The sequence below is a fragment of the Dermacentor silvarum genome, chromosome 2 (genome assembly GCF_013339745.2).
Source record: "Dermacentor silvarum isolate Dsil-2018 chromosome 2, BIME_Dsil_1.4, whole genome shotgun sequence".
Lineage (NCBI taxonomy): Eukaryota > Metazoa > Arthropoda > Arachnida > Ixodida > Ixodidae > Dermacentor > Dermacentor silvarum.
This window is the reverse complement of record NC_051155.1, coordinates 231,476,547-231,503,158: the sequence shown is the minus strand read 5'-3', so window position 1 is coordinate 231,503,158 and position 26,612 is coordinate 231,476,547. Positions and strand designations below refer to the sequence as shown.

At 43.8% G+C, this 26,612-nt stretch overlaps 1 protein-coding gene across 1 annotated transcript in view; it reads right to left on the bottom strand.

Moving 5' to 3' along the window:
* Nucleotides 1-26,612, bottom strand: part of LOC119442865 (lachesin-like) — a 157,559-nt gene that overhangs the window by 84,699 nt on the left and 46,248 nt on the right. Inside the window, exon 2 of the mRNA XM_037707909.2 lies at nt 4,315-4,448. Within this exon, the coding sequence (XP_037563837.1) occupies nt 4,315-4,448 (134 nt within the window). The remainder of the gene's footprint in view (nt 1-4,314; nt 4,449-26,612) is intronic.

Below are 26,612 nucleotides of genomic sequence, written 5' to 3'. Positions count from 1 at the left end.
TGCACGGTGACAGAGGCAGGATTGCTACTAAGTTGCCATGTCATGACAGCTGACTGACTTCATTTCCGTACTTGCAACAAGTGTGTTAAAATTTTTAGGCGCATTGCTAATCAGCGCAATGAAATTACTTGGCGAGATAGATGTCTTTGTGTAATTTCATTTCATTTCATTTCATTTTATTACCTTAAAGACCCCATTGAAGGGGTATTACATTACAAATGTAGTTTTTTGATTAGCTCATATCCGGCGCTGCGATGAATCTAGGCCAGCAAAAGGAATAATTTTGTCTCCAATAAACTATATTTTAAAGACAGTCATCGCTGACACATCATGTGGAATCGGAATCTGGGGAACGTGTGCTGAGTTGAGTTTAAGACTACGTGAATTTCCTCTTCTCCATTATGGCACAAATTAGAGCATATTTAACCCTCCTCAAAAAAAAAAAAAAAAAAAAAAAGACACTGGCTCAGAACTCGGAGTCAATGACTGCGCTAGGCAGTTCCACGGCGAACTCTCTATCTCCTCTGTCTCTTTTCATCCTCATATCTTTCCCCCGGTGCAGGGTAGCAAACTGGACGTGTGTCTGGTTAAACTAGCTGCCTTTCCTCTCGCTCTCTGTCTCCACTGCGAACGGGGAAGAGGATGAGGCATGCTGTTCCTTGTTTCATTTGTATTTGCGTACATTTAAAGTATAATGTATATCAATAAAATTGAATTCAATATCTTAAGCTATCTTTAATCTGACCCATTAAAAGCATTTCGTAGAGCGTAGTAAAGCTAAAAATCAATTTTCTTCCTTTGCGAAATACGACAAGACGACGAGAGCGAGTATTGCTGGCTCGGCTGGCCCTTGGATATACTTCTTAAGGCTTAATTTACGCCCTTAAAGAAGGATTGTTATGTTTTCAGATTCTGTCTTTGGTAGGCTCCCTTAAAATCTTTCAAGAAACTCGGAGAGGAAGCCTATATAACACTACGTTTTCCGCAGCAAGTCTCGTACGGTAAGTGGTGTTAAAATCACGTTGGTGACTTATTTTTATGCAATAGGGAATGAAAAAAAAGTCCGCTTTGGAACAGTGTAGAAGCACCCGTCTCAGTGCCCTGTGGTTCTTGGTTTGGTTCTTGGTTGGTGCCAACGTGAATTCGTGACCTTTTTTTTTTTTCTTTTTTATTCTCGTTTCTGAAGCTTCGTGCGGCGAACACACGTGCCATCTCTTTTATGTCATTTTACATGCGCGCTGTTATTCTATAAAGGGGGGGGGGGGGGGGGGGCGCATGGAGCGGCGCGCGTAGTTCGAAGACGTAACGTGTCCAACATCAATACAGAGAGAATGTAAAAATTGAGCTCTCTGAGTTTGCAATCTCACTTTTGATAAAGGCCGTTCCATGGCAGAAACATCGAATGAAAGGTTTGCTTTTGCTTTTAAAAGTGTGCCTACGCTTACGAGATATTAAATAGCCGATCGAAAGTAGATTTTACTTCACTCCTTCAATTATATATGTATGTATGTATGTATGTATGTATGTATGTATGTATGTATGTATGTATGTATGTATGTATGTATGTATGTATGTATGTATGTATGCATGTATGCATGTATGCATGTATGTATGTATGTATGTATGTATGTAGTATGTATGTATGTATGTATATGAACGAGAAGAAAGGGAACCGAGGGATCCGATTTTTAATAATCATGTCATAAGAAGCCAACAAACGATGACACCAAGGGCAACAAGGTAGCATATGTGGGTTTATTGACCAGCGGCCTTCGCCCAAAAAGATCACGTACTCGTGACGCCTGCGGCAGAAAGGATGTTCCACATCCACCGCTAAGGCTTGTGAGTGGTGGCGCTGGCTAACACTCCCAGGGTTAGTTTGTAGTTGTAAAACATAAATAGCCAAAAAAGTTGATGGGAAAACAGCGCCGCGGTAGCTCAATTGGTAAGAGCATCGCACGCGTAATGCGATGACGTGGGATCGTTCCGCACCTGCGGCAAGTTGTTTTTTCATCCACTTTCATTTCCGTTAATTTATCATTTCTTTAATTCAGTTAGTAAGTACAAGTAATTACCCTATGTTCTCCTTGGTGTCATTGTTTGTTGGCTTATGATATGATTATATAAATATATAAGCCAATCACATAACGAAACCAAGGAAAGCCTCTTAGCTTTATAAAGTTGTTGGGTTCGTGGCTGCTCTGTTTCCCTTCTTCAATATATATATATATATATATATATATATATATATATAATTTACAAAGCATGCTGTCTGTTGTGTCAATGCAAATGATAGGAGCGCTTTGGAAAGCTTGAACTGCTGTGCTGTGCAAATGCTACAACGCTTTCAAACGTGTTGGTCAACAAACCGGGGGCGTTTGCGAAGAACGACACAAAAGAGCGACGCAGGCGCTTACTTTACCCACACGCGATAAGCATCGCAGTGCCCTGCAGCCAGTAAATACGTTACGTTGATTTGAAGTAGTCTTATTGTGGTGTTGCCTCTGGTACACTGTCATACAGCACGTCTCGCGGTCTGATTAAGCTTCAATGCAAATCCCCCAAAGTTATGCAGAACCCATGGGAGGTGACTATTTATGTTAATGCTATACCGTTGCATTGGACTGCATTGCTTTGCCATTCAAGCCAACGGTACAATGACGCTCGGCTTCACATTTCTGATATTATCTGTACTCACGTGCTGCATCTGTTTGGGTGGCATAGCGGTAACGTTCTTCGGTAGCAAAACATCGTTTTCGATTTTCGATCTCTCCTGTTGTGGGAATTTTTCTTGCAGCCATCTGCTGAAAGGGTGCCTCGCTCCTGATTACGCTTAGTGATGCAGTGACGTAAACGCTCTCGCCACCTCTAGCGACGATTGCACTTCACTGTTGAGTCCCTGTGCGTAGAGTCCCTGTAGAGTCCCTGTAGAGCCACCTATGGTAGCCATATACAAGGAGACAACTTCACATAGACTCGCACGCCACCTGTCGCGAACAAGTAAAGACGGTGCAGCAAAAAAAAAAAAAAAAAAAAATTCCCGCAGAACTCATCTCACGATGACGTTCCAAACGACTTTCAAAGAATGCTGTCGTATTAAAAAAAAAAGATTGAGCAAATTTTACACTGCACAAATATCCCCAGTAAGGCAACAAAGACCTTGGCCGAGCAGTATAGTATTGGATGAAATAAACGTTGTTCCGTCGGCAGTCTCCTTGTAGAATTTTCCACAGTTAACTTTTCTAATGCAACATGTTAAAATTAAGCCAAAGTTCAACAGCGCTTATGGCAATACAATCGTGCTCATGATCAATGCGTGAAACATAAATCAGTCTAACGTGCACCAGTTGCTGTCAAAATAATGAAAACTGAAGACCACCAGATGCGCACCTGCCTGACGAATAGGCCTGTGTGTGTGCGCGCATTTAGTTGTCAACAAAAGCTAACACCGCGCTCCCTCTACTCTTTATCTCTTCACACTCAAAAATGTAGTTCACCAATCTCCACCGATAGAATAGCCGATGGAGACCGGCGCGTTTATTCTGTTAGAAAAGTTGACACTGGCGCATTCAGATCTTGCACTTGAAAAGTGCCCTGCTCTGTCACTGCACTGCTTCCTTTTGCCGATTCAATGACAAACCGTCCCTGAACCAACTGTTTTGACAGCCTTGCCTCAGACGTCATCAAGGCAGAAGTTGAAATAGAACACTGTGATATTTGAAGACACTAGATTGTGTGACCGCTTCCAACCGATATCGCGAACATTCACGCCACTGCGTGCGTGCACTCACTGTTCACATGACTTTTGTTTCTTTCTTTCTCATCCTCCCGATATATGTTCCCCCTCCATGAACCTAAATATCCAATCCTCCGTAAAATTATACAATACGGGTGGCAGTCTTCTCGGTGCCACGTCACGCTGTATTCCTGCGCTTTAGTCCCACTTCAAAAGTGTAACGTACGTAACGTTGAGCGCTTTCGCTCAGCGTGTCTCACGCACGTAGTAGGTCGCGCTGGGGAATTGGCGGTAAGGATGACGTATGTTCTCGCCTCCCCTTGTTGGACCCCCTTAATGCTCCAGCAGTCTAAAGACGCGCGAAGCGCACAGTTTTCTAGAAAAAAAGCCATCTAATTTCCCCTCTTCCTTCGGAGCTCAGCTGCAGGTAAAGTTCTGCCCTCCAAATAAAATAGGCGTCGCTGCATTTATTAAAAATTCACTTAAATGGCCGGCTAACATCGTAGCAGGCCCGGGAATTGCGAGGTAATATTGCCGGGAGTGTCTCCTTCCCGTGGAACAAATCGGCGTGCACTAACCCTGTAGTTGTTGAGGTTGTCTACGACGCAGGCGAGGGTGACCTTGCGTCCTGCCGGAACCGTGATGTTCTGGATCGGCTCGGCAAACTCGGGCTCTGTCTGCGATGTGCCGGCGGCCTTGTTGCCACGAATCCCTGTAAAAGAAAACAACAGAGAAACGTCACTACAATGGAGGTGGCTTGGATTCCAGCCATTAGTGTTGATGATTATGACGATGTAGAGGGTTTTATGGTGTAAAGGCTGCAGCTGTTGTCGAAAAAAAAAACGCTCTGATTTCTGCGATATGTGCAGCTCCGTGCGCACATCGGTATTAAAAAGCATGGACGATGATACAGCGATTGCGTTTGTTTTGTATTGAAACTAATGCAATTATCCATGACATCTCGCTTCGCAGAATAAAAAAAAAAAGCACAGTCGTTACAACTTCCATAGGCTTGCATACTTCGTGTCAGTAATATACACAAAAATGTGTTCCTCTTTCAGAAAGCATGAATATTTTCCACTGATCTCAGCACGCGTATTCAGGTGATAATTTTAATGTCAGGGTCGGTTCTGAAAGCCATCTCTCATCAGTTTATCAATATCTTTCTAGTGGTCGTGAAATGACTTTATTCTTTATTCATACATGATCCGCAGTGCCAGTAAGGCATTATTTCGGGGGCAAATCATGGTAAAACACATCAACATTCTTGCGGCACACTACATCCACAGCTACTGAATTCTAAGCGATAATGTTTCGTGGAAAAAAAAATATTTAAAGAGATCTGTCCCGCAAAGGTATGTCCTAACCTAAGTGGGTGGTCTTTACGCGAGAAACATAATGTGGGGGGCTTCAGATAGTCTGATGAACAGATTCCGGTAAGATGATAGAAAATTGAATAAAACGGCGTAAGACGCAATCTGCTCCGGCGTTCAGACAAAGGTATGAAATCAAGTAATTTTTTTCCTTGCCGTTGCACTTGGAAAGCACGCGTATCTCCCTAGGGCAAACCTTGCCCCGATAGACTGGATTTTTTGGTTTGGCATTATTATGTACAGGACAGGTGACGTACATCAAAATTGGTAAAACATGTTTTATTTGCTGCTTATTTTACGTCAATGCTTACATGCTTTAAACTTCGTCACAAGAAACCAAGGGCACGCCCTGCACTTCTAACTACGGCATTAACATGTTCTGATTAAGATCTCACACCATAACACCTAGATATTTTACTGAAGGAATATTTTTCATTTCTTGGTTACTTACCAAGTACTTATACCTAATTTTGTTAATTTTTTTCATGGAAAAACTAACCTGAACACATTTATTTATGTTCAGGGGCATGATATTATTGACTCGACATTTTCCTATGTGCTTCAGGTCGGTCGCCAATTGAAAATAATCCATCTCATCAGATACCCTTGTATACAATACGCAATCATCCGCAAATATACGTATCTAAAAATTTGATACCTCACAAATACCATTAATCAAAACAATAAAATGAAGGGGCCTCAACCCGGGTCCCTGCGGCAGAGCAGACGTAACAGCATCATCCGAGAAACTTCCAGTCAAACAACTCTGCTTTCTAGACAACAAAAAATCCTCAATTGAATTTAAATCAGTTGTGTTAGTGTTTATGTTAGCAACTTTCTGTAACAAGAATGAGTAATACACCAGGTTGTACGATTTCCATAAATCTAGAAACAGGCAATATAATTGATCTCTATTATCAAGATAATGAGCAATTAATGAAAATAATTCAAGTAGCTGTGGGGTGCAAGAAAGACCTTTCTAAATCCATATTGGCGTTCGGTTAAATACCCAATGGAGCTCAAATGACGAAATAAATTAAAATACAAAATATGCTCCAGTAGTTTCAAACATATAGGAGTAAATAAAATATACCTACAATTCGAGACGAGGCACTTGGACCCACTCATGAATATGGGTAAAACATTAGCTGCTTTCCAACCATAAGAAAGTTTCCGTTCTAAGAGGAATTTATCATAAATTATATAGAGGGTACTTCGCTATTGCTCGAGCACATTTTCTTAATACCTTCGGGGAAATTTCATCAGGTCTTGTCGCCCTCGAGAAGTCTATAGAATCAAATAGTAAACTGATAAAAATATATGACATCTTCCATAGCAGGATATTGTCCACAACAGGGTGGTAGCCGAGTAGATTCCATAAGATTAAACACAATTAAAAGATTTGTTCAACAGTATTGCTTTGGCCATGGCCTCTGTAACTAAAGTTTCCGCATGCATTAAACTGGGCACCTTAAGCTTGTCTCTACCGCACCACTTCATATTTTTCCAAGTTTCTTCTTGTTGTTACGGAAGCCAGATGCGATGTTCTGCAAATATATATATATATATATATATATATATATATATATATATTTCTTTGATGCGACTCTCGCTTATACAACTATGTTTATTCGCGTATTTTATTAAGGTTTTCTGGAGTTTATTTTTGCATGATTTAGAAAATGCCGAGTGTCGCTTGTCAGTCATGCGAACAACGAAACCATTGATTCAGGTTTGGATCTTCTCTTCAACTTATTTCTTGAGATGCTTGGAATGCAGGAATAACTTACTCTTTGTTTGAATAATAAGTAAAGCTCGTTGACACCTAAATTGTCAGCGAAGCATTGAAATTATAAAAACTGATAAATTAGCTTAGAAATCGTTGTGTAGTCTCCTTTCTTAAGGAAGAAAGCTTTCGTACGCTGGTTCACTTGACGCGGGGAATATTCTTAGATATTCTTGCAGCTATGACATCGTGGTCACTGATGCCAGGAACAACGGTCGAATTGCTCACTACAACAGATGAATTACAAGGAAGTAAATCCAAAATGTTTGTTCCAAGGGTTGGTTCCGTAAGATGATGAATAAAATCAAGTATGTCAATCAGAGTTTTTAATTAGGCAAGCAAACCACCGCCAGATTCTAAAGTGCAAGTACCATCCACCCACTTAGTCTCGGGCAAGATAATTTTTTTTTAAATTGGGGGTAGCTTGCACTAGTGGCGCAAGGCTAAAGACACAGCCGAGCTGATCGGTTCCTAGCTGGTGCTATCTATACGAAGTGATGGTAAGTTATACGAAATAATGCCAAGTGATGCTAAGTTATACGAAGTGTATAAGCATTTAATCGTGGTCTGTGGCATCGGGGAACGCCTCGCGAAGCACTTGCAGTCCGAGCACACGTAGGGGAAGTGGGGCGAAAGCTATGCACAGTGTACGGGCGGCGCGCAGCAGACGACACGCCGGGATGACGTCAAGGTGCATGCGCAGTAGCGCGCAGCTGGTGGGAGCTCGGCCGAGCCGCCGCCAGAGGCGCCTGCTGCAGTCACGGACACCGCGAGCGTTCGGCGCTAATACGGGGAAACGGAGAAGCGCGGATGGCGTCGGCAGCACCTCTGCGCGTCGCCTCGCTGGTGCTGCTACAATTTGTTTCTCTCACTCGCTCTCATTTTCTCTTTTTCTCTCCCGAGCATAGCGCGCGACGCACGCAATCTCTCTCGATCTCGTTTTCTCCTTCTCTCTCCCGAGCATAGCGCGCGACGCGCGCATTCTCTCTCACTCTCATTTTGTCTTTCTCTCTCCCGAGCACAGCGCACGACGCTTCGCGAGGTGGTTGCTAGGCAACGCAGTGGCAGGCGGCACACATTACGGCCGGCTTAAACAGCTCCGCTGTTACAAACAAAAGGCGCAAGCAATCTGGCGCAGCTGACGCATAGCATTCAAATCACAAGCAGGTGGGCGGTAAAAGACAGTAATAACAAAGGGCGACCAGACAATCTGTGTGATAGAACAGCAGACGGATTCTGAAATATTCCCGGAGATTCGCACTTCAACGCTCTTCAAAACTCTCCACCGCGCTTCAACCTAGCTTTGCGATATGCTTGATAAGAACTAGAAGAAAACCTTGTTATCAGCACCCATTTCATCCAGCCAGTTCCAATGGACAATATCAGCGGCTACCTACTTTATCAGCCCATCAAGCTCATCTACTTTGTTTTTAATACTTCGGCCATTTAAAGAAAGTATAAACACTTGGCAATTTGTGGGCGTCGCACGAACACGTCATGGACCTGCTATTCCTACGACTTCCTGTAGATCACTATCCCAAATATATGGTTTGCCATCAAGAACCAACTCATGCGATAGCTTGACATTGCGAAACCCATCCTCTTTCTTGGCCTTAAAGTACACTCAAAAGTGCTTGAGTTTCGTTCGCACTTCTATAGAAAAACTGTCCCTCAGCGATAAGCAAGTATTCTTCAACTTGCGAGCGTTTCGAAACAAGGATGCCATTTCATTGATGTTGTACAAACGCACTATCTTCAGTAGTTTTACAGCGAAGCTGTCTATGGCTAGGGGATGGTTTTTTTTTTTTTTTTTTTTGTGGCGTCCGCGCGGGAAAACCTAAAAATTAATTAAATTATGGGGTTTTACGTGCCAAAACCACGATTTGATTATGAGGCACGCCGTAGTGGGGGACTCTGGAAATTTGGACCACCTGGGGTTCTTTAAGGTGCACCTAAATCTAAGCACACGGGTGTTTTCGCATTTCGGCGCCGTCGAAATGCGGCCGCCGTGGCCGGGATACGATCCCGCGACCTCGTGCTCAGCAGCCCAGGAAAAACTTTCATCAACAGCAATGGCTCGAGCGTCATCGTCGTCTTCCAAAGCTGGCTTGTGGGCGCCCCTTGGCGCAACCACGCCACGCGAACGCGCTCGTGCCCCTGTTCACGCGTTTGTCGTCGTCGTCTTCTTTCAAAGCTGATTCCGTTGCAGTTCATCATTCCAGCGCAGAATTTCACTTCTCTGCTATCGTCGCAATGGGGAGGCCGCGTTTACGGGGGTATGAGCCATTGTTTAATTTGTATGAGCCATTCATTGTCTTGCGTGACGGACAGATGTATTAACACAGGCGACACGCGAGTGTGTGTGCGTATCTATCGTCACCATGACCACCGATCAGGACAATAAATATGTTCGTACCTTCGTTCAAAAGTCTGTGTTGCATCTGTGTCATGCGCTGAACAGCTTCGCTGGTTATCCACCTTCACAAAGTGGAATGGGGCATGATTTTTTTTTTTGGTTACAATGAAATGTATACGTTCCAGGCTGGACACCATAACGCCAATCTTTGTTTCAAACGTGTTCGTAATTACCTGATCTTTCAGTGAGGCAGGTGCCTCATTAGCATCTTCCGTCAAGCCACAAATAGCCACATTGTTGCAGCGGCCATGGTTCTCAAGTTCATCTGTCTTCGCTCGCATGGCCTCAAAGTTAGCCACTGTCTTATTCATTTCGCTTTCGCGGTAATCTACCTTTAGAGCAACCCCGCCGACCTGTTTATTCTCAGATTCCAGAGAGCCTAGCCTTACATCATTTCTTGCAATAAAGTCGTCCAGTCATCAGTCTTTGTTTCCTTTTAAAGGTTTTAGATGTCCTTGGACATTTAATCATATTGTATACTTTAAAAAATAACATTCCTGCGCATGATGTCATTTAGCACCAAAAATTAGTGTTTCCTAATTAAAATACAAAGCTTCAAGCAGCCCTGCAAGTGTAGTGATGCGTTCTTAAAGGCAAAAGCATTCTCAAGCTAAGTTTACAAGAGGATAACATAACTCGTGACGACCGATTCTAGTCCCTATTTACGTGAAGGAAGCTACGAGAACGTTGTAGACGCGATAGCAGATAAAATCTCATGTTCCTTCGGGGCAAGCAGAAAACCTTTCGCCTCTTTTGTTTGGGGCGTCTAAGCTGGCATACGAGGATTCTCTCATATCAAAGTATATCAGTGATATTAAATTTATTTGTGTGAATGTACTGCGGAACGCATTCATATTGTCCTTTTTCATTTCAAAATGCAAAAAAGAAGAGAAAAAAGGAAATTCTTTTGAATTAGGCGACATTTCTGTCGGTGTGTGTTACAGAATTGGTGCAGTAGTGATTATGTAACAGTGAATGTGTAAATCAATAATATAGTAGTTACCATGTTCATTGCAACAGACTTTGAAGGAAATTCTCATTATTACATTCCATCTATTCTATCTAAGCGATGCCTGAAACAAAATTTGAAAGTGTCGTGGCAAAAATCCTTATTTTGAACTGTGTCTTTGATCTTAGGGAATCATATTTAAGTGGTCACTTTGAGCTTTGCCCATACTAATAATGTCTTTCCAGCTAATGCATTTGCGCTTGTGATCAGGCGAAGCATTCAGGAACTCCCTGAACGAAGTTTTCCATCGTCCAAACGCTACAACAGTAAGTAATGAATTCATCAAATCTTTTTTTAAATGCGAAGCATTTCTTGCCGGCGGCTCTGTCTGTTGTCCCGCGTCCCCCACTCCCGCAGCGCATGCGCGTCCCCCCCTCTCTCTCCTCTGCTACGCTCCCCCCCCTTTCTCTCCTCTAGGAATCCGGAGCGGCGCGCTCTACAGATGGTGCGACAGCTGCATACTCCGCTGGGGGCGCCACGGTAGTTCCGCGGTATGAAAATGACGAAGCGCGCGCGCCTCATTCTCTCTCCTGTGCAGCGCCGCGATGAGCGCTCGGGCCGCTGCCGCGAAACCATCTCCCGCTCAAGCTAACCATCTTCCCGCAACTTCGCATCCACACATGGTTCCCTTTAGCGGGAGATGGAGTAATTTTTTTTTCTTGACATTTGCATGGCGTTCAATGCTGTGAAATCACGGAGTTTTAAGCCTTAAGTTACGGCCTTGCAAATTTAAAGGGCTTCGACTTCACGTTTTATTCCGTCCAACAAATTATACTTGTAATGAAATGTCACTTGTTCTGCAGTGTTCCATTCTATGGTAAAGCCTACAGCTGAACAGCATAGTTCTTTAAGGTTCTGTTGGTTGGCCCTTCATTCAGTTCATATTTTGGTTATTTTGACACTCTTTCGGGATCTAGAAATGATATATATGACACTCATCCCTGTTCTACTTTGTTCAGTTCCTTCAAGCTAATTTTCTCCATTATATCTCTTTATCTCACTTGTTAACGCTCCTAAATGCAAAAGCAGTTTCTAAACGTAATCACAATTCGTGACCACTAATCTACGGCCAAGTCGTTCACACTGTTCTTTTTTTTTTCTTTTGCTACAAAATAATCCGCAGCTCTCACGTGTAGGTAATGCGTGTGGACCCTTTAAATCTATATGGGCAACACATGATCTATTATATCTTGAAAATGTGGTATCAACTATGTACCTAAAAACTGCAGCGTTGCCTCACAAACCGATATCATGGTAGAGAAGATAAATAATGAATATAAGTCATTATTTAATTCCCCGCGTTAACGCTGGCTCAGAATTTAAGATAATCAGATGACTACTTCTTTATTTAAAGTGGCGCGTTGTGTCCTCAAGTTACGTACAACTGAAGATCCACATGACTTCGTAAAACTCGTTTCAAGTTCATGTTTATTTTTATGTTTGTCTCTTATTTTTTCTTCATCGAGTTGACTCAAAAATCTTTGGTTAGCAGGATAATAACGATTATTTTTTATTAAGTAACCGACGTAGTGGCGTTTTATTGAGCCTGCAAAAATATACTTGTGCACACTATGTAAACCAGGAAAAAATATGTGCTGTTGCATGGATGTTACAGCACCCCCGTTTGTTTAAATGGCATCGAAAATCCCGCCTTCTTGGATTTACAAAGTCACTATTCTCGATTTTCCGCAGCAAGACCTAAATAAAATACATTTCTGCGCTTCTCCCATTTTCATTCTGGCTAAACCATCCGTATGTATAATTTTAAACTATACATATTGCTACCTTGCCAACGTCACCTATGTTGAAATCCGTCTCGGAGAGAAAACTGGTTTTGGCTACAAAACCTCCCTCTGAAGGCAATGTATTTGCGTAATGCAATTTTCATGTTGTCTCACCGTTGCATATCTAAATAATTTAGCATTTTTATAGCAGAATATAAACTTTGAAAAATGAAAATATTTCTCAAGCGATGGACGCCAACGTCTACAACACATGCCGACCGATAGGGAAGGACGTTAGGAAGTGTGTACTTAACACATTGAGATGGGTCACATGATAACGACAAGGCGAAGACTGTCAGACGCTAAATACGTTATGTATACAAAGAGCAGACAAGCAATGAATAAGAAGCGACTGATGGCGAATAAAGCGAACTTGGAGGCCACTGGAAGTGTCCAAGTTAACGTTGAAAGAACAAAGATAACGATAACGCAACAATGGTCCCCGGGAAAATAAAATGACCGCAAGTTCACTGCGACGAGAATGTCCTCCCAAAATGTGCCAAACAATAGACAGCGAAAGACAAAGTCTGAAAAGCGAAACTAAAAAGAGCAAGGGAAACCAACTGAGCCAAACTGTGCAGAGCACATACACAAACGTAAGACGGGCGCGTACTGTGTACAGTAGAGGGGACGTGTGGGAGAGGCGGGAAAGAGAGGGGAGCACCGTCCGAGCCAGAGGTCTAAGGTACCCAGGGGTCCTATCCGTCACGTGATGGTCCGCTCCGGGGATTGCCCGGATGCTTCCGACGTCACTAGCGAGGAACAGCGCTTCCTCAAACGAGAACACGCTGCGGCAAGGCTGGGCCATTTTAGAACTAGTCTCGACCCTCACCCACCCGTCCTGCCCACCCCATCTGGTGTGGTCTTAAGCGTGGTGTTTTTATTCCTTTTTTTTATTATTTTCTTCCACTGGATTGTCCTTTCTTTTCATTGCGTTTTATGACCCGCGTCTTCACGCATGCAGCAAAAACGGAAATAAAGGGTACAATTGACATTATACAGCGCTGGCAAAGCATAGAATGATGAGAAAGCGGAAAGTTGTGAAGCTGCAATGAAGACGGTCCGCTGGGTGACCGTAGAAAGTCGGCCCGCTTAGGCTAGCGCGCGTCTTTACGGTCTTTTAAATTGCCTTACAGCTTTCCATTCTTTAATCTACTGTTGTTGCCGACGCGCTGCCTTCATACACTTCCCAATTTATTTATTAAGCTATGGCCCCCAGGAGTCTTTCGTTCAGCGACCGACTCTCTCTATATATATCTATCTTAGTTCGCCGTCGACGCAATGGTGACGACGTGCTACCTCGCCTATCACGTAAGCTGTTCGCTAAAGATCAAGAACTTAACCATGAGGACCCGAAAGCCGTTTCGAGAGAAGTAGATTGCGTTGTCATGTAACTGAATTATAAGACTTAATTTCACCTGACGCCTTCGCAAAATCACATGAAAGTTAAGCGCACGAACGAGAACTCTGCATTATCTTTCGACTTTCAGCCTACGTTTAGCATCGTGAAATGAAGCAAATGTCTTGGACAATGCATAATGCCATAAAACAGAGTATATAAAATAGGAAACATAATCATTATCTTTTTTCCTTCCGTTTTATTAGGACGAAAACACCAAATCAGGCTTCATCATCATAGAATGCTGACAGCTGCTAGTTCTCGCTGGAGTGTAGAATATAAAATAAATAGTGCTATGGGAAAAACAGAATAGAAAGACAGAGGGGGGGGGGGGGGGGGGGGGATGCATACGCGTGGACCGCGTTTATCAGTGCGCTCAAGAGGTATCGTGATTTTAAGCGGACTTTGATCATGTCGTTTACAAGCTATTTTCCCAAGCACGTGGAAATCAGACGTTGATTTTGCTCTTCATCAAGGCATTCTCTTTTTCGATATAAGCAGACGCTTTAGTTGGATACTCATTTACAAGCGACCCAATATTAAGGGAAGTAAAGGGCATCATATTATTCACATAAATACGATCGAAGACGCAAAAACGACACTGAGTTCATTAGTTTTGCTTAGGGCTGCACTTGAAAGCTTGCGTGCGAAGCAGTATGAGGGAGAAGAGCCCCAATATAGAGAAGGTTAAGGTTCACTGGTTTATTTCTACCCCCCGTTGAAATGTTCTTCGTTGCACTCCAATAATCATACACGTTCTCTGTATTGCTTCAAGCGAAAATCATGTAGATTCCGCACCGGTTCCACTCGATTTCTTTGGGAGTACGAAAGACACAAAAAAATTATTGCAACGCTTCCGGAACGTTTCAGTAGGGGTTCAATTATTTATTTTCATTTGCAACCGAACACCACAGACACTATCCCTTTTTTTAACTCTATAGGACTGTAGTACGAGAAGTACTGCCCAGGTCAACTTGATTTGCCTTAAGCACTTTCCTTATCACTACATATGCAGAACCCAAACCGCCATTCGTGTTGTCGGAAAGTTAAAGGTAATATCGTGCTACCACTGCTTGCAGACAAAAAAAAGGAAAAGAAATGATAAATGATTGCACACATACGGTCATTTTTATTGGAGCCGGTAAGCACATCTAGCATCCATTATGTCCTTTTAGGGTAACCATAACCGACTGGGCGTACAGCTTACCGCCAACTAGTGTTTGAACGCTACCCAACCTGAGCGGCTTCTCCCGGTGTTACGTTGCTTTTAGGACGTGACAGGCGTAAAAAATAAAACTAAGTAATGGCCTTTCTAGATAAATAAAGCAGGGTAAACAAGAGAAGGTTGTGGGCTGCTAGCTTATCTTAATGAAATGTCGAGATGAATCACGGCGACCAGCTGACTACTTGTCCGCGTAAATCTTTGATGCGGCGGAGCTCCCGTGGGCTAGAGCTTCGATTCCCCCCGTGCCGTTCAGTCCCGATCGCACGCGCGGTAAATTATTGAGTGCGCGTTCGGGCTACGCTTATCTCTGAAAGCGCCGCCGTCGTGAACGCTGTCTGCTGGGTTTCCTGTAGCTCAGCTGAAAGCGGGGGCTTCTCTTCTTCCTTCATTTGTCCGCAGTCGGCAACAGCCATATCTGCGTGTCACCCGTGTTGCGCGTCCCACGTGCTGTGATACGCTTAATTGTCCTCTTACGGTCATAGATCAGCAGCCGCATTACGCTATTTTGCCTCGCGTTTCTGCCGGCCCTGATGTACAAAGCGTATGGTAGGAAATAGCTCATCGTACTTCTCCTGTCTTTATCGGCGCTGTAAGTTTTCCCGCTGCCGTGCAAACTAATGTTGTAAGTAATCTGTTGTCTTTCACGCTCGTTAACCTGTGAACAAAATATTTAAATGGTGTAGCAGAAAGCGGCGTTGTCTTATCTTTTCTTCTTCTTTTTCATTCAGTGGGAGGAGCGAAATGCGGCTGATATTATTTGTAGTGAATATTTTTTGTAAATTGTAACGATAATCTTGCACCTTCAGCGACAATATTTCTATGACCGACCCTTACGCCGAAGGATCCTGCATAGGAAAACGTTGCGATTCATATTGAGATTAGATTAAATAATCCGGCTCCATTCAACCCTATGAAAGTGTATTTACAGCGAAGCTGTTGCCGACGCTAGACGAGCATCCCCACCACAAGCGACGCACGTCACGCTCGCACGTGACGGCATCGTCACGTGACCATAACGCCTGATGGCGTAACTTTATGACGTCATCACGTCAAACGTGACTTCACGCGATGACGTCTTCGTCAAGTGATGATGTCGCCTGATGACGTAATGTGATGGCTCTTGGAGAAGCAGCCCACTGTGACCTACCCGCTTCTTTGCATCCGGGATCGGCGCAGATTTCCGTGTGAGCGAGAGCCGCGAACAGGGACAGGAAAAATCCCGACCAACTAAAGGCCAACAGCTTGGCTGTAAAAAAGAATCAAAGGACAATCTTTCCTGTCTTTTTCTCTTTTTTATGTCTGTGTGTCTGTGTGTGTAGCGAGTTTTCTGCAGTGTATTCGTCAAATCGGCATCAGCTTTAAATATTATATTCAGTTTCGTTCATCCTAATGTTCATCAGCGGCTAGCGTGCATAAAACCTTACACCTATTTGTATATGACATACTGCAAATGAAAGTCCTTTCGAGGGATCTTCCTGCCGAGGTTTATGGGGTAGAATTAAGGTTACTGCGCTCCCGAACTGCGTCCTTACCAAAAGCGCACAAAAAATGTGACTTAATTCAGATACGCCTACACAGACCGAGACAAAGTCTTTCCTCAGCTAAATAAAATCGGCTATTCATCATGATTACAAAGAAAAGGTTAAACGGTGCCCAAAAGGGCAAGTAGTAAAGGCTAAAGTTTGCTGCAGCAAAAGCAAACGGATAGATAAAGCGCAGGAAATTCAAGTAGCCTGCCCGGACCGGACAATTCTGGCGAAAGAAACGGGATATAGCTTTTTCTTCTATTCCTTCGCGTCCTACTTCTCCAGAACAGCTCGTTTTTTTTTTTGTTTTTTTTTTCGCAACTCAAGCGTTCTCGGAACATAAGTCATTTTCGTCGTCTCGGAGAAAATGACCCGGCATAATCTTGTCCGCTACGAGCGAAGGGAGCCTACCTCCTGTTTAAAACATGGCCCAGGCGCCGTATACACAGGCGCACGTACACACACAAAGACATACACCGCACCTTCTCAGCCCAGCGCGCGATAACCCTAACCCGCGGGGGAGGCGGGAGGCCCTAGCGACCGTAGTAGCAGCGGGTATGGGGGGCAGGAGGCGGGGGTGGGGGGGGGGGGGGTGACGAGAAAATGTGGGTCACTGCTTGCGAACGCTACTGCAGGCGCACCACGAGAGCAGGCGAGAGTGAGACCATGCCGTAACAAGCCGCTTGGCCATACAAACACCGCAGTACGGCCGGTCGTGCTCCTTCACTGCGTCGCCCATTCTCTTGGTGTCGACATTCGGCGCCAACGCCGTAGCGCCTCGGCACCACGTTGCCAGCTGAATACGTGAATATATATATATATATATATATATATATATATATATATATATATATATATATATATAACATGTGATAGCGAAAACTTAAAAAAGAAGAAAGAAAAAGAAACAACATGCACGGTGCGTTGAGAAAGCGGCCTGAGAACGGGGCAGAATCTGACGTAGCGGAAGAGAGTTGTTGTATGTGCTTACTTCAGACGCAACTGTATGAGAGAGCGAGAGAGATACAAAACGGCGCTTGCGTATTTGTCCTTTATTTTTATTTTATTAATTTTTTTCTGCAATGTGACAAAGCCTCGATCTCCCTGACTCTCCCCTCTGACCCTCGCACCCTTTCTACGACGACCTAGTCTAAGCGCCACCTGCCCTCGCTCCGGTTACTACCGAGTGTGAGCGAGCGCCCACTGCAGTGGCAAAGGTAATTTTCATACGCGAGCGCAGACAAGAGAGGGTCTTACGACGCACATTAATCGCAGCTCTGGGAGCCCGTCCCTCGTTGCCGAGGCTTGCTCGCGAGAGCAACGTTGTCTCGTCGTAACTCTCTCTAAGCGTGCGTATGGATGCGAGCCGGCAGCGTGCTCGAGAATGGTGAGGGGGGCAGGCCCGGGAGCGCGTAATAAAACTTGCAAGGTCAACGTTCGGCGACCTCCTGCGAGAAATGGCCGCGAACGCGGCCGCGCGAATGGACCCACTTGTATGGCACCCACCACCCCCCTGCCCGTGAGCACATGCGCGATTTTTTTAAGTGCGTGAAATACAATAAGTACAGAAACGAAAAGAACAAAGAGTATCTACGAAAAGGACACGGCGAGGAGGGGGTTGGGGGGGGACGAAGCAATGAGAACGAGAAGAGAAAAAAAGAAGAAAGTTCGAGAGGTGGGACAGTACAGGAATAAGAATGCGCGCGCTAGAGAGGTGAAAGCAGAATGTGCGCGCCAGCAGATTAAGTATCACGGGAAATGGCTCCTGCTTAAATAAATGCTCCCATAAAAGCGTCAGGGAAAATTGCTTTGTTGGGTGCGTAACATTGCCCACTCCATCGGTAGCATTATATATTCTTTTCCTCTCTCCCTCGTTGTAAATATAAAATTATTCACTATAACATTTAACTTCACCATACATTTTACACTCGCCGTCACTGCCTTTATTTGTGTTTCTTTTTAGATTAGGCACACGTCTGCGTTACCTTATCTCTGCGCTGAAACACGCTAATTTCATCCGGCTGCGAAAACAGGTCGTCTCCGGATGGTCGACTTTTGCCTTGGATTCGAAGAATGCATATGAAACCAAATAATAGATATCCGTAAGTGTGACGAAATTCTATAACAACGTCTGGTTTCTATGGTGTAATCTTATTCGGCAGTAAGGGCATTTGTTTTGTGATGTGTTGCTTAGTGATTTAACTCAGGATGGGAATAGTATCGCCTTATTCAGGAAGGTTAGAGCATTCAGCCGGGTAATTGTTTGGGTTGAAGATAAAAAAAAATATTAACCAGAAACTAAAATGAAGTATATCAAAGAAATTAGAATCCTACAAACAAAAATAAATATGAATTCCAAGAATTATTTGCCGCCCAGCTATTAGCAATAAAATCTTTGTGCCCTGCAAAGCGTCGTTTGTTGCACTAAGACACCTAGTGTGGGGAAGCGTGACACGCCAGCAAAACGAAGGGGGTAGTGGTGTGCAATTAAATCATTGTGCCCTGTAAAGCGTGGTTTGCTGCACTAATTCCCTAGTGTGGGGAAGCGTGACGCGCTGGCGAAACTGAGGTGGTAGTAGTGTGTAATAAAATCGTTGTGCCCTGTAAAGCGTGGTTTGCTGCACTAAGAACCCTAGTGTGGAGAAGCGCGACATGCTGGCATAACGGAGGGTGTAGTAGTGGCAAAATGCGCCGATTACAATGTTTTAGGGGAGTTCGAATATATATATAGTGTAATTCAAATGAAGCACTTCAGAAAACCGCATATTCGAAGATGGTTTTTCTCAAGTATTCGTATACTTGAGGAAATGTATATATATATATATATAATATATATATATAATATATATATATATATATATATATACAGGGTGTTTCATTTTAGCTGCACCAAATTTTTAAAAATTGCCTGTAGCAGATAGCACAACTATAATCCTTGATCGATGAGGCGGCCATTACTTCCACGAGAAATCAAAATGCCTAATCGTATAATTAACATAATTACGCTAATTAACTTTTTAAATAATTGTTTTACGTCACATCTTTCAATCTACGAACTATAGCCGCTGAGTTCGCAAGGCGTATCCACTTGGAACGAATTCTCACGACTGAACCAGTTTCGAGATATTAATTTTCAAGGTGTCTGACGAAATTCATGGGCGTTCCAGTTAACTTTGTGCTACAATGCATAAAACAGCGTTTTCCTCAAAAAGTTAACTGGAACGCCCATGCATTTCGTCGGACACTTTGAAAATTAATATCTCGAAACTGGTTCAGCCCTGAGAATTCGTTCCAAGTGGATAGGCCTTGCGAACTCAGCGGCTATATTTCGTATATTGAAAGATGTGACGTAAAACAATTATTTAAAAAGTTAATTAGCGTAATTATGTTAATTATTCGATTAGGCGTTTTGATTTCTCTTGGAAGTAATGGCCGCCTCATCCAGTAGTTTAGATCAAGGATTATAATTGTGCTATCTGCTACAGGCAATTTTTAAAAATTTGGTGCAGCTAAAATGAAACACCCTGTATATATATATATATATATATATATATATATATATATATTGTTGTTGTTCTTGGTGTCAATGTTTGTTGGCTTCTTATGATATGTATATATATATATATATATATATATATATATATATATATATATATATATACAGGGTGTTTCAGCGAACACTTTCAAATTTTATTTAAGGTTGCCTGTGGTAGATAGCCTAATTCTATTTACTGAGCTGGTCTACTCGAAGAGGCGGACATTACTGGCACAAAAAATTGAAATGCATAATTGACTAACTAACTAAAATCCACTAATTAAGTTTTTAACTAATTACCTGAGGGCCCATATTATAATTTACAAATTGTAACCATGGAGTTCGCCAGGCGGATCCACTTAGAATTAATTCTCAGGATGACACCAGTTTCGAGATATTAATTCCCGAACATTGCGGAGAAATGCATTGGCGTTCCGTTTTATAAAGCGACGTTTTATTAAGAACCTAACTGGAACGCCAATGCATTTCTCCGCAAAGTTCGGGAATTAATATCTCGAAACTGGTGTCATCTCGAGAATTCGTTCCAAGTGGATCCGCCTGGCGAACTCCACGGCTACAATTTGTAAATTGCAATATGGGCCATCAAGTAATTAGTTAAAAACTTAATTAGTGAATTTCTGTCAATTATTCAATTATGCATTTCAATTTCTTGTGCAAGTTATGTCCGCCTCTTCGAGTAGACCAGCTCATGATCAAGAATTGGGCTATCTGCCACAGGCAACCTTTAAGAACTTTTGAAAGTGTTCGCTGAAATAGCCTTATATATATATATATATATATATATATATATATATATATATATATATATATATATATATATATATATTGTAATTGAAATGCATACTAATACTGGAGAACACAGAAGAGTCACGAGTAATAACATGGAAAACTGGCATCGTCAAAAGCACGATTTCCAGACTACATATTTTGCCTGATAGTATGCAACGGGCCGAAATAAGAGTCAGCGCCTTCACAAGCTACGAACGCAGAACACACGCAAGTCAGCTTACGTTTTTTTGTGTGTGCTCGTAAACCTACATATCGATACAAAATTTTTCAGCAGCGATAAATAAACATGGACATGAAAAATCATAATTCATGGACTCATCAAAACTGATCACGCACATAATATAGCTCACTGCCCTCATACATCAGCCATCATACATCACTGAGTAGTGAGCGCTCTGAGAGAGCTTCGTGGTGACAGCCCAATGCGTGAATCTACGAAGATATTGATGCGCGCCTTGCACCAGCTCCCTGACACCACCTGCGTCCCAGAAAGAAGCAAAGTTGCCACCCTACTACTGTCTATCCAACGCAATACATATCCTTCTTTTATCATTTTACAGGGACTGCTTCGTCCTACACTGGGCATGGAAGGGAAGGCATACAAACGCCTTTCAAGCGAAGTGAACACATCACGGCTGAGGAAGAGGACTTCCGCAGGCCTTGGCAGGGAAATGCATCGAATGAATGCGCAGGTGGAGTTCCTGCAACACTTATCCACCATTTGAGCAGAAAAGCTCTTCTCTAAGCATGCCCTGTATTTTCCTCGGCTTTTTCTCCTACTTGTTCCTGAGTGCTGCGCACTACGCGTATTCTTATCGGGCCTGGCAGATTTGAAAGCATGTCACTTTCACTTTTTTCTGCGCTTTCACCTCTCTAAAATATCTTTGGGAACTAGTTGTAGACTGCTTTGCCTGTTGTTTCATTAACCCCCCCCCCCCCCTTTTTTCTTTTCTCCGCCTGCTAGAACCGAATCCGAAATACAATTCCAGTGGCTTAGAATATTCTCGATCTCCGAAAACGAGCACGCGTGTTTCAAGTAAGCTAGAGTACTAATTCCTTAATGGCATCTTTTCATGTTCAACGTAGATAGACTTAAGCTCGTATAACACAGCGCTACCGACCAAATTAGTTCGCTGCGTGCTAAAAAAAATAATAATAAAACCTCATGCACTGATAATCGGTATGATGGCCCATTGTTTCCGTTATTGCGCACGTAAACCTGTGTTTGTTGATTACAGTGATACGGCATACTCAATCACTGATATTGTAATAAGTCTAACTATAGCCGTGTAAAATCTGAGCGTGTTGGAAAATGAAAGCGAATGCAAGACAAAATTCACATCACACTTCCATTTTTTTTTTTGGCATCTCCATCCTCAAGGGCTGCAGAAGATAGCGCCCAACCTTTCCCTTTTCCAAACGAACCACTTAGTAGTATCTCCATGTTGAAACTACTATGTTACGATGCATGTGTTCCACCTAGGCAGCGCAGAAAACGAATGCTAGCTTTAAAATGGGGCATAAATTTCAATTTAATTAGCCATTAGCGTCACCTTTGCAAAAATCGTTATCGCAGTTATCCTACTGTGTTTTTTACCCTTTCAGGCTGTTCTCATGATGCGATGCGCTTTTGCAGGCTGTTGTAGCTGGCTTGTACTATCGGTGTTACAACAGCCAACGCTACGCGCATTTCGCATATATAGTGGCGTGACCGGCCATTTGCTGTCCGCTGAACAATAAAGTTGCTAAACGTCCCAGTACGTTCGCTCGAGATGTCGCAAGGATTTAGACTGAACGACAACTTAAACGCAGTAAATGTACCAGAAAACATTTACTCGCGACATGAAGAAATAACATTCCAAGTGCGGCAGTTGGATTGGATATGACTGTCAGGCCACATGGCCTTTAGCTCTTGTTCCTCTTTCTGTAACAAAGAAAGAAATAAACTTCAACTTCAACTTCAACTAGAAAGCAACGGCGGTTTCTGACATGTAAATACAAATATATATTTTCTTGCTTGTGATATAACGTGCCGTTAAAAAGCCAAGTGGAATATAAAGCCCGGTACATATGTTTCGGCGCACCGATAGTACAGCGCACGAGAAGCACCGAGTCAAGGTTTTAAAGGGTCGCCTAAATGCACGGTAACGACATGACAGACGCCTAGACGTGTTGCGCGACTGTTTGGAAACTCCATTTCGGTAACCGACGCTTCATTTCATATTGGAAGATGTCCGACACTGCTCCCTCCCATTATCATAAATCATACCTAGTGCGCGGCAGATTGCATCACTCGATTATCTTGTATAGAGGAACTACTGCAACAGCCCACTTTGCACTTGTTAACTGTTATATTTAGAAACATGAGCTCCATTTGTCTCCCGCCTTGCCTTTTTATCTGAGCTCCGCATGACATCTTCCGCCTCCAATAGCACTTCGCTTTTGCTCTAGGGACTGGCTTGTAGCCATTTCCTTCAACTTTGGTTCATTATAAATTACAGCGAATGTGAGTGATTGCCTGTGCGCGCGACTTTTTCCATCACATTGCGGCCCGAAAACAAACCCGTGCCGCTTGATAGCGCGAAAGATAAAACTCTGGGGCAGGGGCCGAAAACAATGTAGGGCCGAGGGGTGCGCGCTCCCCGTCGTTTTCTCGTTGTGCTAGAGTATCGGGAGATCACCGTGGCCTATGGGCCAGAAAAAAACCTCGATTGGAAGGCCCTGTTTGTACCTGGGGGTTGCATGATGTGAGCCAGGCTTCCAGATCGCTGTAACGAGACCACGAAGCCAACTGAGCGCCACTTTGGGCTGAGGATACGGTGGTGGTGGTTCTTGCATTGGGTTGGTTTATTGTGGAGTCGCGTCGGCACATAAATAAACTACGCAGAACATGAAAAGGAGACAAAAAATAAAATATATATATTCGGGGAGCAGTGTACCTTCGACGCAAGAAACGGCAAACATGCTCCCCTACGAGGCAGCTGGTATCATTTCGGTGATGGTCCTGTTCGGTCGAATACGCGGAAATGCGCGCGGCCTTCCACTTGATAGCGACTTCTTAACGCAATTCCCGCTACATTTTTTCTGGCCTTATTGCGGCCTCTTTATTTCTTTAGTGATCTAGTTTCGACCTGTTGGGCTTTCCTTTGCAGGGGTCTTCCTTTGCAGATGTTTTCACGTCGTATTTTTGTAAGTGGGAGACGTTAGTTTTTATGAAAATCTGCACATTTGCTTCCGCTATCTCCCTTTTTATGAGTTTAGTTCTTGTCTCCCTTCGGTTTCAATCGGCTGCTCAGTTCATGTTCCCGAGACGTTAGGCCCCTTATCGTACGAAACCAGGCATCTGGATATAATCTGTTGTCTCCGAGCTTGGCTCCGCGCTTGGGAGGTGTCTGCGTGCACATATATATACATAGATTATTCCCGTTTCTTGGCTTCTTAAAAATATGTGCGTCCGTGTTCACTGTTGTCTGGTGACCCAGTAACCATATGTTTATTCGTACAGTAGGGTAGAGCTCGATATATACCTTAGTATTTTCTAGATCTATGTAGCTGCCTTTTCCTGCCTCCCTCTCGGTAGCAGCTGAAAAATGTTCTGTCATCTTTTATTCACTTGGGTAATATATTCTTGTTAAAATTCACCGATAAGGTGCGCGCGTACTTTTTATTGTTCAACGTACTAAAGTCTGATTCTTCCTGTTTTTGGAGTGAAACTAGAGGCGCACAGAATGGCCGCGGACGCTTGCATGCGGTGGAAAGAAAGGTGCGTAGTAGATACTCAAAGACAGTGCGAATTACAGCTCCGGATGAGAGCCAGTCAGCGAGGTGTACATGTATTGTAAGTTTGTGAGACAAATCAAGCGGATCTTTTCATTCGTCGGGAGTTTCCTGTGAACATTCGCATTAGTCGCCAACAACTATTTGAGAAGGTAGTTTTCATCTATTAACTTTCTTTAAGCCCAGCGTGGATTTTTCCTTTTTCCTCAAATAAAAACCTTTTGCAGGATATATTCTGCGTAGCCAAGCTTAAAAATAGATTGGCTACTTTGAGGCCATGCTACTACTACATTCGTAATACTAACTACTACATTCGCAAAGGTTTCGGATCTCAAGCGCTTCACCATTCAATATCTGACGGCCACAGACCCCACTCAATAAAAGAAAAGAAAAAGAAAAACATTGCACATCTGAGTTCAGCGGAGCATCGTAATCCTGAGGCTGAAACCAGCGCAAGTAAAAGAGAATAGCAAAGGAAGTACGGATAGCACTTTGATTCCTTTGTGCATATCTTTTACTTGCTCCGTTAATCTGTTATCATGTGTTTCCAACTAGCCCAAACAAACACTTTGCTTAATAACCACTCAATGGGTTTCACATTTTCTCTAATGCGAGGAGCACTGTTAGTTCTTTCTTACCGCTTGCAGTATATCATCCTCTAAAGTACAAAAGGTAAGACTACAGCTCCTTTTCTCATTATCACCTTACTGCTCTTAAACAGTTCTACAGATGCACTCCTAGAGCTTTGTTCTAGGCTGAACGTGGTTTATAACAGTATTCTCCGCGTCGCCGTTACCAATACTTCGCTTTCGTATGTTCTTGGCTTTATTCCCGCTTGCTCAGCCATATTTCACGTTCCTCCCGCCTCTGTGTACCTCAACGCGCGCGCGCGTTCGAGCCCATTCCTCACGGAGGAACACGGCCGGCCGCTCTCGATGCAACACGCGCTCCGGGAGAGGACGAGCGACAGTGAGCGCCGAAGTCCCGATACGCATATCCAAAGGCCGGAACAAACTTCCGCGCTTTCCGGCCCGCGAGAGAACTGAAGAGGAATCGGAAGTACATAGAAAAGGCGGTAGTGGAAACAGGTTCGACGTATACGCTTCTTCGTCTTCTTCTTGTGCCCCTTCCAAGCGCGCGCTTCTTGCACTTCTTCTTTTCAGATGTCAGGCCACCGGTGGCAGCCGCCGCCGCCACCGCGCAGGGCACGAATACGCTCTCGCGCCATCCTTGTATATTCGACAAGGCGGGACCATTTCGCTTGACGGAAAAAGAAACAGACGCGAATGCGGCCAAGAAATGAAAGGACAAAGCTCTCGGGATGTCCTAAGCCAAACTGCCGCTTCGAAGGAAAATGGATCCTGCGTGTACATCGTCTCTGAAGCCTCGGAGGCTTGTCCGAAGGGAAAGATAGAGGGGTGAAAACGAGAAATAGAAGACGCGAGCGAGAGACAGAGGACTCAAGCACGCGCGCGCACCATAGACGAGACATGCCGGTGGAACGCGAGGAAACGGGGAGGGAAAGCCAAATGGTCTTCTTGCCTTCCCTTGAGCGAGAACAAAGCCCCCTCCGGATTTCGACACAGACGCGACGAGGCCGGCTGATAAACGGTTTCTGAGCGTTGAATATCGCCGCGCGCATAAGCGATGGCGGAAGGCGCCCCTTTTACCCGTCTTAAAGCAGTTTTATTATGCGTCCGGCGTACGCTGCCGCCGCGCCGCTGTCGCTCCCTTGTAAGCGGCGCATGTCTTCCTTGAAGGACTCGCGAGCCTCGGTACCCGATAGCAGAAAGAACGAAAACAAGGACTCTGATTGCGCCGCTGTCGGCCACCCCGCCGCTTTGTTCCTTTAACTGGGTGTGTAATTCCGCGTCCTCTTGATCCCGATTTCCTTGCTCATTTCCTTTCTCCCGCGTTGCTCGAGGCGGAGTTAAACTTAAGTCGATTGCGCATTTTGCAACAGTAATCCTTGTCGGATGTGTATGCCGCGCTTAACAAAGGCGTCAGACGCATTCCGTTATTTCTACAAATTAAGAAGAGAACATTTCTGGACTAGGTTAGAAGTGAGCGACACCATCTAGTTAGGCAACCAATATGCCAGCTCTGGCTGCATAACACGAAGGGTGTTACGAGGTAAATAAAGAAGAAACTGCCGAGGATAAATGGTTGAGTAATGAAATAATTAAGCATAATCTGTTCTTTGCTGAGACGGAGTATCATACTGCTTTCGTGCTTC